Source organism: Gracilinanus agilis, chromosome 1 (assembly GCF_016433145.1).
Source record: "Gracilinanus agilis isolate LMUSP501 chromosome 1, AgileGrace, whole genome shotgun sequence".
Lineage (NCBI taxonomy): Eukaryota > Metazoa > Chordata > Mammalia > Didelphimorphia > Didelphidae > Gracilinanus > Gracilinanus agilis.
The window spans coordinates 289,687,735-289,701,684 of record NC_058130.1 but is presented as its reverse complement, the minus strand read 5'-3'; the positions used below and the strand labels follow the sequence as shown (position 1 = coordinate 289,701,684).

At 32.5% G+C, this 13,950-nt stretch overlaps 1 protein-coding gene across 1 annotated transcript in view; it reads left to right on the top strand.

Moving 5' to 3' along the window:
• Nucleotides 1-13,950, top strand: part of ROR2 (receptor tyrosine kinase like orphan receptor 2) — a 176,719-nt gene that overhangs the window by 151,929 nt on the left and 10,840 nt on the right. The window contains exon 6 of the mRNA XM_044680196.1: nt 12,424-12,738. Within this exon, the coding sequence (XP_044536131.1) occupies nt 12,424-12,738 (315 nt within the window). The remainder of the gene's footprint in view (nt 1-12,423; nt 12,739-13,950) is intronic.

Below are 13,950 nucleotides of genomic sequence, written 5' to 3'. Positions count from 1 at the left end.
AGTTTATTTTATATTCTGCAACTCTGCTAAATTTGTTAATTGTTTTAACTAATTTTTCAATTAATTTCTCTTGGCTTTTCTTATGTATACTATAATATATCTTGAAACAGTGATATTTACTTGCTGCCTATTCTTATTTCATCAATTTCTTTTTCTTGACTTTTTGTTATAGCTAGAATTTATGCTACTCTACTGAATAATACGTTTTATAATGGACATTGTTTCTTCACCCCTGATCTTATTTGGGCGTTCTTGGTATAAATCCCAACTCATAGTAGCGTATCTTTGTGATGTATTGCTTTGATCTCCTTGCTAGTGTTTTGTTTAAAATGTTTGTATTATATTCATTAGGGTGGACCTATATCATGTACAAAAATATTTATATAGTTCTTTCTGAGGTAACAACAAATTGGAAATTAAGGGAATGCCCATCAATTGGGGAATGACTGAACTAGGTATAATATATGGTTGTGATGGAATTTTGTGTTATAATAACTGATAAGCAGGATAGTCTCAGAAAAACCTAGAAAGACATAGAAATCTGGAAAAATGCAGAATGAAGTGAGCAGAACAAGAACATTTTACACAGTTATAGCAATATTCTTAAGAATACAAAGATTCAGAAGGACTATGATTAAAAATGCTATCTGTCTCCAGAGAATTGACTGATGGAGTCTGAATATAGATCAAAGCATTTTTTAGATTTATTTTTCTTGGGCTTTTTGGTCTATTTTCTCTCACAACATGACTCATATAGAAATACATTTTGCTAAACTGCACGTATATAACCTATATAAAATTACTTGCCATCTCCACAAAGGTGGGGGAGTAGATGGACAGTAAGAAAGAATTTAGCTAAATTTGTTAAATTTGTTAATTGTTTGGCAATTAACAAAATGTTTAAAAATTAATGTTAAAAATTTTTACATGTAATGGCAAAAATAAATTATTAGAAAGAAAATATATTTATTAGGGCAATGGGTCTATAATTTCTCTCTTTTTTTTCTCTCCCAAGCTTAGGTATCAAATCCATATTGACATCATAGAAGGAATTAGGGAGGACTCCTCAAATGTTAGAATTAATTGTTGTTTAAATGTTTGATTGCATTCAGTCATAAATCTATCTGGTCCTGAAGATTTGTTCTTAGGGATATTATTCACCACTTTTTAAATTTCTTTTTCAAAGGTATGGTTATTTAAGTATTCTATTTCCTCTGCTCCTAATCTAGGAAATTTCTATTTTTGTAAATATTCATCCATTTAACTTAGACTATCAGTTTAATTGGCATAGTACAGTCACTCTTTTTATATGTCACAGTAATAATTAGATTTTCTTTTTTAAAATCAAATTGACCAGTGTTTGATCTATTTTGTTGAATTTTTATAAAACTAGCTCCTAATTTTGTTTATGATTTCAATATTATTTTTACTTTTACATCTCATTTGATTTTCAGATATTTTATCTGGTATTTAATTGGAAACAAATTTTTTTCTAGGTTTTTTTTTTATTTGCTCACTGTTCATCTTTCTGTTCTTTCTCTCATTTTAAAGCTTATATAATCACTTAGTGAAATGAAATTTCCCCTGTGTATTGCTTTGTCAGCATCCCACAAACACTGTTATATTGGGCCATTTTTGTCATCATCTTTAAGGAAATTATTTAATGGGAGCAGCTAGGTGGCTCAATGGATTAAGAGCCAAGCTCAGAGATGGGAGGTCCTGGGTTCAAATCTGGTCTCAGATACTTCTTAGCTGTGTGAGCCTGGGCAAGTCACTTAACCCCCATTGCCTAGCTCTTACTACTTTTCTACCTTGGAACTAATACACAGTATTGATTCTAAGACAGAAGGTAAGAATTGTTTATTGTACATATTCTTTAGGATTCAGATATTTAATTTCTTATTATTTTTTATTCTCTGTTCTCAAGCCTCTTTATTGAATGTAATTTTTATTGTATTGTGGTCCAAGTGGAGTACATTTAATACCTCTACCTTTGTTTGTTAGGTTTTTATGCTTATTCCATAATATTTGTATAAGTGTGTTATATAGGTGAGAGAAATTTTATATTTCTTTCTATTTCCTTTCAGCTATCTCCAGAGGTCTATCATATCTATCTTTTTAAAAATTCTATTCATTTTCTTAACTTCTTTCTCATTTTGTAGTAATATTTGTCCAGTTGCTTGAGGCTTTCCCAGTTACTATAGTTTTACTATTTCCTCCTTTAATTCATTTAACTTTCCTTTAAGCTATTTTTTGGTATGCATATATGTTTAGCATTGATATTACTTCATTGTCTATGATATCTTTTTAGCAAAATATAGTTTCCATGATTATGTCTTTTACTTAGGCCTATTTTTTCTTTTGCTTTGTGTGTGATCATGATTGCTACCCCTGCCTTTTTTTACTTGAGGAGAAATAATAGATTGCGCTTGAGTCACTTATTTCATTCTCTGCATGTTTTTCTGTTTAAATCTCTTTCTTATAAACAGTATATTGTTTGGATTCTGGTTTCTCATCCATTCTTCTTACATTTTATAGATGAGTTTATCCTATTCATGTTGACAGTTATGATTACTATGTATTTCCCTCTCTCCCATTTTCTTCTGTTCATCCTTCTCTCTTTTTATGCTGTCCCTCTTCAAAACTGTTCTGCTTCTGATCACTGCCCCCTGAAATCTTCTATTTCCACTCCCCCTTTCTATTTTCCTTTCCTCTCCTATTTCCCTATTCATAAAATAGATATATATTTTTGCCAAAATTATTCTGTCTTTCTATATAGAAATATATCTATGTAAATCTATTAATGTAGAGATAAATCGATCAATATAGATAGATCAATCTACATCTATCTGTATGTCTGTATATATGTGTTTTTCCTTTTTTTGGACCAGTTCAAATGAATATGAGGTTAAAGTGTTTTCTGGTCCTCTGTATTTGCCCATTTATTGAAAAAATACTTCCTTCTTCAACTCTTTTATGTGAGATCCTATTTACAGTCTTCCTCACCGCTTTCCATTTCATCTCTTTTTCTAGCCCCTTCTTTTTTTCAGATCATTCTAAAATACCATACCCACATTAATCCCCACATACCATACCCACTGTCTTTGTTGATTTCTAACTACCACCATAGTGATAAATTCTTAAGAATTACAGATATTATTTTCCTCTTTAGGCATATAAACCCTTTTAACTTATTGATTACCTTGAGATTTCTCTTTTATATTTCTCTTTTTATGCTTCTCTTGAGTCATATTTGAATGACAGATTTTCTACTTAGCTCTGGTCTTTTCATGAAGAATGCTTGGAAATCCTTTATTTCATCAGAGTTCATTTTTTTTCCTTCTTAAGCATTATACTACATTTTGTGTGACAGGAAATCTAGATCCTTGAGAATATTGTATTCTAAGCCCTTTGTTCCTGTATCATAAGAGCTGCTAAATCTTGTATAATCCTCACTGTGGCCCAGTGATCAGTATCAGTTTAGTTTCTTTTATTTTTTCTTTCTAGAGGCTTGTACAGGTATATGTTTGTCCTGGAGGCTCTGAAATTTAGCTATAATATTCCTAGAAGTTCAGGAGGCAATTAGTGAATTCTTTCCATTTCTGTTTTAACTTATGTTTCTAAGATGTTGTTTCCTTGATAATTTCCTGAAATGTAATGTCTAGGCTGTTTTTTATCATGGTTTTTAGGAGGTCCAATAATTCTTAAAGTATCTCTTTTCCATCTATTATCCATATCTGGGTTTGTTTGTTCTATTATTTAATTATTTAACATGGAATTATATTTTTATCATATATATGTAATTTTTCTTTATTTTATCCCTCATTTCAATTCTTATAGGTAGTCATGTGACTTTGTGGGTAATCCATTTTTTTTGCCTTTAAGTCTCAGTTTGCAGGTATTATAGGCATTCTTTCCTCCTTCTGTGGAAATCTTTAGATTTACAATAATTTTGTATACTGGTGTTGTCATTTTAGTTATTTATCTCTCTAGCTTTAATTCAGAGAAAGGCTAAAGATCCATATATAAACCTTTTAGTTATTTATCTCTCTAACTTTAATTCAGAGAAAGGCTAGCAATTCATATAGATCCATATATAATCCTTTAGATTATAGGGTTCTCCGTGTGTAGGGAGAACTGAGACATCACAAAAAAGGGGTCAAGTGGTTTTAATCTTTGCAAGCCCTTGTGAATAACAGCAAATAGTGAGCCCATGGAAGAAGTAGTGCTCTTATCCTGATCAGGGAGGGTATTTTAATCTCAAGGTGGATAGGTAAGTGCAGAAATTTAGGTGAGTCAGGGTCAGACCAAGAAAGGCAAACTATATCTTCCAAAATTGAAATCTGAGGTATAACCTGGCCTGCTACCAGACTCAGTTTTTATCAGCTGGAGAACAATTTGAAACTATGTCCCACAGATTATCAAACTTTGCATACCCTTTGACTCAGCAATTCTACTAGTAGGTCTATAACATTAAAAGATTTTTTTTTAAAGGCAAGTACCTATATGTACCAAAATATTTATAGCCACTTTTTTTTTGGCGGAACTGGTTAGGAAATTCAAGGGTTCCCATCAGTTGGGGAATGGCTAAACAAATTGTACAGTATACTTGTGTTTGTTTGGTTTTTTTTTTTTTTTAATTTTTAGGACATCTACATTGTCTTAAGAAAATTAATTGAGTGATATGAAATTACCACAGAAATATATGATACCAATAGACCCTGATAAAAAATGTTTAGAATTATGGCCAAAATATCTATCTGAAAAGAGGTAGACTGCTTATATCCCTTATATCCCTCATGCTGTTACATCAAAAAGCTGAAACTCACATAGTATTGAATGATGATAAAAAAAATCCAATGAAATAAACCTTCATTTCAGCTCCTACACAAAATCTGACCATATACTAGGGCATACAATTTTCACAACCAAATGCAGAAAAGCAGAAATAATAAATGCATCATTTTCAGATCATAACAAAATCAAATTATAATCATTAAAGCTCCATGGAAAGGTAAAACAAAAATTAATTGGAGGCTGAATAAAAGGGCAGGTCAAAGAACAAATTATAGAAACAATGAATAATTTTATTAATGAGAATGACATTGAGTAAATAACATATCAAAATTTATATGATATAGCCAAAGTGGTGTTTAGGGGAAAATTTATATCCCTAAAAGTTTACATCAGTAAAATGGAGAAATGCAGATCAAGGAATTGGGCATGCAACTAAAAAAACTAGAAAAAGAACAAATTAAAAATCCTCATTTAAAGACTACATTGGAAATCCTAAAAATTAAAGGAGAAATTAATAAGAAATCCAATGAGAAACTACAATGATTTCTCTAATTCCAAAACTATGTAAAAAATTTAGCCCAGCAATCAATGGCTAATAGGGAAATGATTGTCAGTAAAGAAAGTGCCAGCTTTAGGCAAAGAAACATGTATCTTCCTAGTGTAACCAGAGAAGACACAAGACAATTTCAAAGAATTTAATGATGAAAAATGGTATCCACCTCTAGAGAAAAAATTGATGGAGTCCAAATGCAGATAAAAATATATTATTCTTTACTTTCTTGATTTTTTGTGTAATTGGAGGATCTGTTTTCTTTTCCAACTTGACTAGTAGGAAATATATTTTGCATGACTGTATATATATATATATAACCTATATCTATATATATTGTTGCATGAGAAAGGAGAAAAGGGAGGAGGGAGTTAATTTGGAACTCAAAACTTTTATACGTGAATGGTAAAATTAATTTTTACATGCAATTAAAAAAATAAAAAAAAATTTTTTACAATGTTTTCAGCACAAACCAAACTGTCTTCTTTTTCTTTAAATCTTTATATATGCACTTTTAGGTGAAGAGAATTTTAACCACATCTCAGTAAATTTATATGCTAATATTTCTCAATGAACCAATTGTACATGAATAACCGAGGGTATTATCTGAAATCATCAATGCTTTATACACAATATTGTTGTCCATGAAATATTTTTCAACATCTGGGCTAAGATAACTTGAAAACAAGTCTTCATAAACAACTTAAGCCTTCCTTACTTTCTTATTCAAATGCCATATGGAAGCAGTCATTGTAGTCTTTCTGAGAATAGGTATTTCAAGACTGATAAATGTACAGTGCTTTTAATTTTAAATCCCTTCTTACATTACCTGACAGTAAAAAATATTAAGCAATCCTTAGACACTTTAAATCCAAATGATTTTTTTTACTATCTTAGAAATATAAATTCTGGTGGCCATCCTTTTCTGTAATAAGTCTATTTTATTTACATATGTTGATTGTGTATCTACTTTCAAGTTTTTTCTTTAGAATATTGGGATATTTAATTGCCATATCCTCATCTAAACTAACCACATATCTGATGATTTTAACATTATTTAAGCGAACTCAATTTCTAAAGCAATCAAACCAGGCAGTGTTTTCAGTAAAAGTTCTTTAATCCTCCACCTCATTTCCATTTTCTTTCGCTGCCTAAAATATGTAGCTTTTGTCAGAATGATTGCTCTAATAAGAGAAAAACTTTCTGATTGCATCAGTCAATCCATATAGATAAAAGGACTGCATGTCTATTGCTGTAACACTTCTAGCATTGTAACACCAGAAAAAGCTGAAACTTTGACCTTTTTCTTTTATTTCACCGGCTTCTTTTCTAATATTCTGAACCACAGAATCTGGTGTTTGGCTATTTTGTCCTAAATTGTAGTTGTTGTAACTACTTCACGCTTTTTGTTTATATGAAGTTTTTGTTCCAGTGTGATAACTAGCTTCTTTTGTGAGTGTGCTGGCAATGTTACTTTCTTAAAATATATATTTTTTAATTAATACAACTAGAAATGCTAGCAGTAGCAATTAGAGAAGAAAAAAGAAATTGAAAGGATCAAAGTAGGCAATGAGGAAACTAAACTATCACTCTTTGCAGATGGCATGGCAGTATACCTAAAGAATCTGAGAAAATCAGCTAAAAAGCTAGTGGAAATAATCAACAACTTTAGCAAAGTTGCAGGGTACAAAATAAACCCACATAAATCATCAGCATTCCTATATATTTCCAACAAAACCCAGCAGCAAGAGTTAGAGAAATTCCATTTAAAATCACTCTAGGCAATGTAAAATACTTGGGAATCTACTTGCCAAGACAAATTCAGGAATTATATGAACAAAACTACAAAGCACTCTTCACACAAATAAAACTAGATCTAAAAAATTGGAAAAACTTCAATTGCTCATGGGTAGGACGAGCGAACAATAAAAATGTCAATCCTACCCAAATTAATTGACTTATTTAGTGCAATACCTATCAAACTACCAAAATTTTTTTTTTTACGGAATTAGAAAAAGCTATAATAAAGTTCATTTGGAAGAACAAAAGATCAAGAATATCAAGGGAAATAATTAAAAAAAAACGTGAAGGAAGGTAGCCTAGCAGTACTAGATACTAAACTATACTATAAAGCAGTGGTCATCAAAATGATATGGTACTGGCTAAGAGAGAGAAGGGAGGATCAGTGGAATAGACTTGGGGTAAGTGACGTCCACAGGACAGTCTATGATAAACCCAAAGAGCCCAACTTTTGGGACAAAAATCCACTATTTAACAAAAACTACTGGGGAAATTGGAAAACAATATGGAAGAGATTAGGTTTAGATCAACATCTCACATTCTACACCAAGATAAATTCAGAATGGGTGAATGACTTGAATATAAAGAAGGAAACTATAAACAAATTAGGTGAACATAGAATAATATACCTATCAGATCTATGGGAAGGGAATGATTTTGAGATCAAGTAAGAATTAGAAAATATTACAAAATGTAAAACAAATAATTTTGATTGCATTAAACTAATATAATCAAAATTGGAAGGGAAGCAACAAATTGGGAAAAAATCTTTATAACAAAAACCTCCAACAAAGGTCTAATTGCTCAAATTTATAAGGAGCTAAATCAATTGTACACAAAAGCAAGCCATTCCCCAATAGATGGATGGGCAAGGGACATGAATCGGCAATTTTCAGATAAAGAAATCACAACTAAGTGTTCTAAGTCTCTTATAATTAGAGAAATGGAAATCAAAACAACTCTGAGGTACCACCTCACACCTAGCTGTTTGACTAACATGACAGCAAAAGAAAGTAATAAATGTTGGAGGGGATGTGGCAAAATTGGGACATTAATGCATTGCGTTGGAGTTGTGAATTGATCCAACCATTTTAGAAGGCAATTTGAAACTGTGCCCAAAGGACTTTAAAAGACTGTCTGCCTTTTGATACAACCATACCACTGATGGGTTTATACCCCAAAGAGTTAATAAGGGAAAAGACTTGTATAAAAATATTTATAGCCATGCTCTTTGGGGTGACAAAAAATCAGAAAATGCAGGGATGCCCTTCGATTGGGGAATGACCAAAAAAAGTTGTGTTGTCTATTGTGCTAAAAGAAATAATGAACTGGAGGAATTCCATGTGAACTAGAACGACATCCAGGAATTGATGCAGAGTGAAAGGAGCAGAATCAGGAGAACATTATACACAGCACAATTGAATGTAATGGACTTCTCTACTAGCAGCAATGCAATATTCTATGACAATTCTGAGGGACCTATGAGAAAGAATGCTATCCACATCCAGAGAAAGAACTATGGAAGTAGAAACACAGGGGGAAAAAAAAAAACAACTGCTGGATCACATGGGTCGATGGGGATATGATTGGGGACATAGACTCTAAAAAGTCATTCTAGTATAAATAAAAATATGGAAATAGGTCTTGATCAGTGACACATGTTAAATCCAGTAGAATTGCTTGTTGGCTATGGGAGGGGGTTGGGAAGAGGGGAGGGAAAGAATATGAATCATGTAATCATGGGAAAATATTCTAAATCAATGAATTAAATAAAATAAATAAATAAATAGCTAGGGGAAATAATAAATGAATGAATGAATTTGCAACCTGCTCATAAAAAAAGGGTGAGGTCACATATATTCCTTGTTGTCTTTCCTTACTAAGAACCACGACCCTCTTAAAATCTCTTGTATAAGCTCCTTTAGCATGTATAGTAAAAATTCAGATACTACTATATATTAATTTGTATTATTTCCCCATTAGTTATAATTAAAGTTATTTTATCTAAATAATAAAAAACTTAACACAACTAGAAATGCTAGCAGTAGCAATTAGAGAAGAAAAAGAAATTGAAGGGATCAAAGTAGGCAATGAGGAAACTAAACTATCACTCTTTGCAGATGACATGACAGTATACCTAAAGAATCCGAGAAAATCAACTAAAAAGCTAGTGGAAATAATCAACTTTAGCAAAGTTGCAGGGTACAAAATAAACCCACATAAATCATTAGCATTCCTATATATTTCCAACAAAACCCAGCAGCAAGAGTTAGAAAGAGAAATTCCATTTAAAATCACCCTAGGCAATGTAAAATACCTGGGAATCTACTTGCCAAGACAAATTCAGGAATTATATGAACAAAACTATAAAACACTCTTCACACAAATAAAACTAGATCTAAACAATTGGAAAAACTTCAATTGCTCATGGGTAGGATGAGCTAATATTAAGAAAATGACAATCCTACCTAATTTAATTTACTTATTTAGTGCTATACCTCCTATCAAACTCCAAAAAAAAAAACCCACAACTTTTTTATAGAATTAGAAAAAATTATAACAAAATTCATTGGGAAGAACCAAAGGTCAAGAATATCAAGGGAACTAATGAAAAAAAATGTGAAGGATGGAGGCCTAGCCTTACCAAATCTCAAACTATACTATACAAACAGAGATCATCAAAACAATATGGTACTGGCTTAGAGATAGAAGGGTGGATCAATAGAATAGACTTGGAGTAAATGAAAGTAGCTGTTCAATAAACCCAAAGATCCCAGCTTTTGGGATAAGAACCCACTATTTGCCAAAAATTGCTAGGAGGACTGGAAAACAGTATAGGAGAAATTAGGTTTAAATCAACATCTTACACTCTATACCAGTGATTCCCAAAGTGGGCACCACCACCTCCTGGTGGGTGCTGCAGCTATCCAGGGGAGCGGTGATGGCCACAGGTGCATTTATCTTTCCTATTAATTACTATTAAAATTTTTAAAAATTAATTTCCAGGGGGCTAAGTAATATTTTTTCTAGAAAGGGGGTGGTAGGCCAAAAAAGTTTGGGAACCACTGCTCTATACCAAGACTAATTCAGAATGGATAAGTGGCCTAAATATAAAGAGGGAAATCATAAACAAATTAGGTGAACATAAAATAGTATACCTGTCAGATCTATGGGAAAGGAAGGAATTTAAGACCAAGCAGGGGATAGAGAATATTACAAAATATTAAATGAGTAATTCTGATTATATTAAATTAAAAAGTTTCTGTACAAACAAAGCAAAAATTAGAAGGGAAGCAAGAAACTGGGGAAAAATTTTTATGACAAAAACCTCTGACAGAGGTCTAATTTCTCAAATTTATAAGAATCTAAGTCAGTTATACAAAAAATCAAGCCATTCCCTATTTGACAAATGGTCAAGGGATATGAATAGGCAGTTTTCAGATAAAGAAATAAAAACTATCAATAAGCACATGAGAAAGTTTTAAATCTTTCATAATAAGAGAAATGCAAATCAAAACAACTCTGAGGTACCACCTCACACCTTGCAGATTGGCCAATATGACAGTAAAGGAAAATAATAAATGTTGGTGGGAATGTAGCAAAATTGGGACACCAATGCATTGCTGGTGGAATTGTGAATTAATACAGCCCTTCTGGAAAGCAATATGGAATTATGCGCAAAGGGCTTTAAAAGAATGCATACCTTTGATCCAGCCATACCACTACTAGGTTTATACCCCAAAGAGATGATAAGGAAAAATACTTGTATAAAAATATTCATAACCATACTCTTCGTGGTAGCAAAAAATTGCAAAATGAGGAAATGTCCCTCAGTTGAGGAATGGCTGAACAAATTGTGATATATGATGGTGATGGAATACTGTTGTACTGTAAGGAGAGAACCTCAGGGAACTGATGCAGGGTGAAATGAGCAGAACCAGAAGAACATTGTGGAACAATCCAGTGTAATGGACTTTGCTACTAGTAGCAATGCAACAAGCCAGGACACCCCTGAAGGACTTATGGAAAGAATGCTATTCACATTGAGAGAAAGAACTTTGGGAGTAGAAATGCAAAAGAAAAACATATGGCATAATTTGTCACATGTATATATGGGTATGTGATTTGGGGTTTAGGCTTTAAAAGATCCCTTTATAGCAAAAATGAAAAATATGGAAATAAGTATCAAGTGATAACGTTTGTACAACCCAGTGGAATTGCTCCTTGGCTCTGGGAGGGGGAGGGGAAGAAAATGAATCAAGTAAACATGGAAAAATACTTAAAAATTAAAAAAAAATTTTAAATAAAAAAATAAAAATTAACACAACTGTTGGTAATAAGGTACATGGCAGCACATCATATACATGCATAAGGACAGGCAAGTGCAGACTGACAATGGAACATCATAGTAAACTCCTTTACGATCTCATCTGTCACATTATTTGAATTTTGCCTTACCATTTTATGATTTTTACTAATCAAATTTCACATTATTCAAACATTCATTGCCTTAATTGTCTGACAGTTGCATAATGTAGTACCAACTCAGGGAGGTCTTAAGGCTCAAAATTGGAACAACACAAGACACTCATAATTCATTTTAACAGTTTAAAAAACTATCATAAATATCCTATCTCTATTTTATAAAGAGGGCATTGGCATTTGAGAAGGTCACAAAGATGATAAATGCTAGATCCGTTTGTCCAACTCATATCTTTAGGTTTCCTGAAGAGAATCATATAAGAAAATGCAATATGATAATCTATCTCCATTTTTCTGAGTTAAACATTCCTACTGAGTAATAGCATCACTTTCTTCAATAACTGCATTTGTCAGGGAGGAAAGCTGTAGACTATGTGGGCAATAATTATTTGGAAACTGGACATTCTAAGACTTATATAAATTGGTACCAAGTAAAGTGAGCAGAACTAGGAGAGCAATTTATACAATAACAGCAACATTATAATGATAAACAACTTTGAAAGCTTTGGGAACTCTGATCAATGTCACAGTCACAATTCCAAAGGATTCATGATGAGACATGTTGTCTGTCCCCTTTTAGATGAAAACTCATGGACTAAGAATGAGGATTAGAAAATATTTTCTTTCTTTCTTTCTTTCTCTCTCTCTCTCTCCTTCCCTCCCTCCCTTATCTTCTATCTTAGCAGGGAAAGGGAAGTAGGAGAAAAGAAAGAAGGGGGGAGGGAGGAAAAATAAAATTCAATTTCAAAAAAGAAACTGGTCTTTCTAATACTTTCTGGAATGTTGTTTTGCAGCTGCATTCACCATGATTGGCACTTCCACTCATTTATCTGATCAGTGTTCCCAGTTTGCCATTCCATCTTTCTGCCACTTTGTATTTCCACTGTGTGATGAGTGGTCCAGGACTCCCAAACGTAGGGAGCTGTGCCGAGATGAATGTGAAGTGTTGGAGAATGATCTGTGCCGGCAGGAATATAACATTGCCCGCTCGAATCCCCTCATCCTCATGCAGTTCCAGCTGCCCAAGTGTGAGGATTTACCATTACCTGAAAGCATAGAGGCTGCCAACTGCATGAGGATCGGCATCCCTGTGGAGCGGCTCAATCGATGTAAGCTTTGATTTTACTTTTGTCATTTTCCCTATCTAACATATCATCCTCTAACAATTATGAATGAAATCTCATTCTTTGTTAGACCTAATAACCACATTCATATTTACTACTGTTTGATTCAATTAGCTCTTTTCCATTTATTGTAACCTTTAGAGCTCCAAACTATATGGTAGAAAAAGAAAAATCTTAAATTATTCTAAAAATATTTGAAAAATGCTATCTTCCATTTTAAAAAAATAGCAAATTCTTGGGGACATATAGGTGGATTGCATACCTGATTTGGAATTAGCAAACTCATCTTCATGAGTTCAAATTCAGCCTCAGACATTTACTTGCTCTATGACCTTGGGCAAGTCACTTAACTCAGGTTGTCTCAGTTTCCTCATCTGCAAAATGAGCTAGAGAAGGAAATGGCAAACCACTCTACTATCTTTGCCTAGAAAACCATAAAATGGTTTACAAGGAGTCAAACATGACTGAAAAAACTCATTAACAAACAATATGTTGACTGCTTCTTCATCCAAAGTGGGGCAACTACATAGCACAGTTGACAGACTGGGAATCAGGAAAACCTGGATTCAAGTTTGACTTAAAATACTTCTTAGCTGTGTGCCTGGACAAGTCATTTATCTAATTGCTTAGCCCTTGACATTCTGCTACCATAAAATGATTGCTAAGAAGGCTTAAAAAATAAATTTAAAAATAATGGTGATTTTTTTAATACTGAATTTTACAAAGTTATTTTTCTCCTTCATAAGCCTGTGAGTTTGATAGTGCAGGTGAAAATTTTTTATTTGAAAGATAAGGAAACAGGTTCAAAAGAAATTAAGTGATTTATGCAAATCCCCATAGCTCATGAATATCAGAATGATTTGACTTGAATTCAGATTGTCTTCGTCTGAATTCAATGTTTTTTCCACTATTTCTTTTAAAAAGGTAAAAGTCCTATTGAAACATGTTCTTTCCTAGTAGAGGATGGAAAAGAGTAAATTTACTACCCCTCACTCCCTTTTATGAAAAAGATTTATTCATATTTCCAAGCTCTACAATTTTCTTTATCTTTATATACACTTTACAGCTAAATGATTTTTTAAAACGTAAGGCCAAGAATAGTGTTTTCTCAATACTTCTAAGAAGCAAAACCACGTAAATTGTATGTTCTGAGATTGAACTTGGGAGTAGTCTATTCTGTGGTGTGCAGAGACAAAG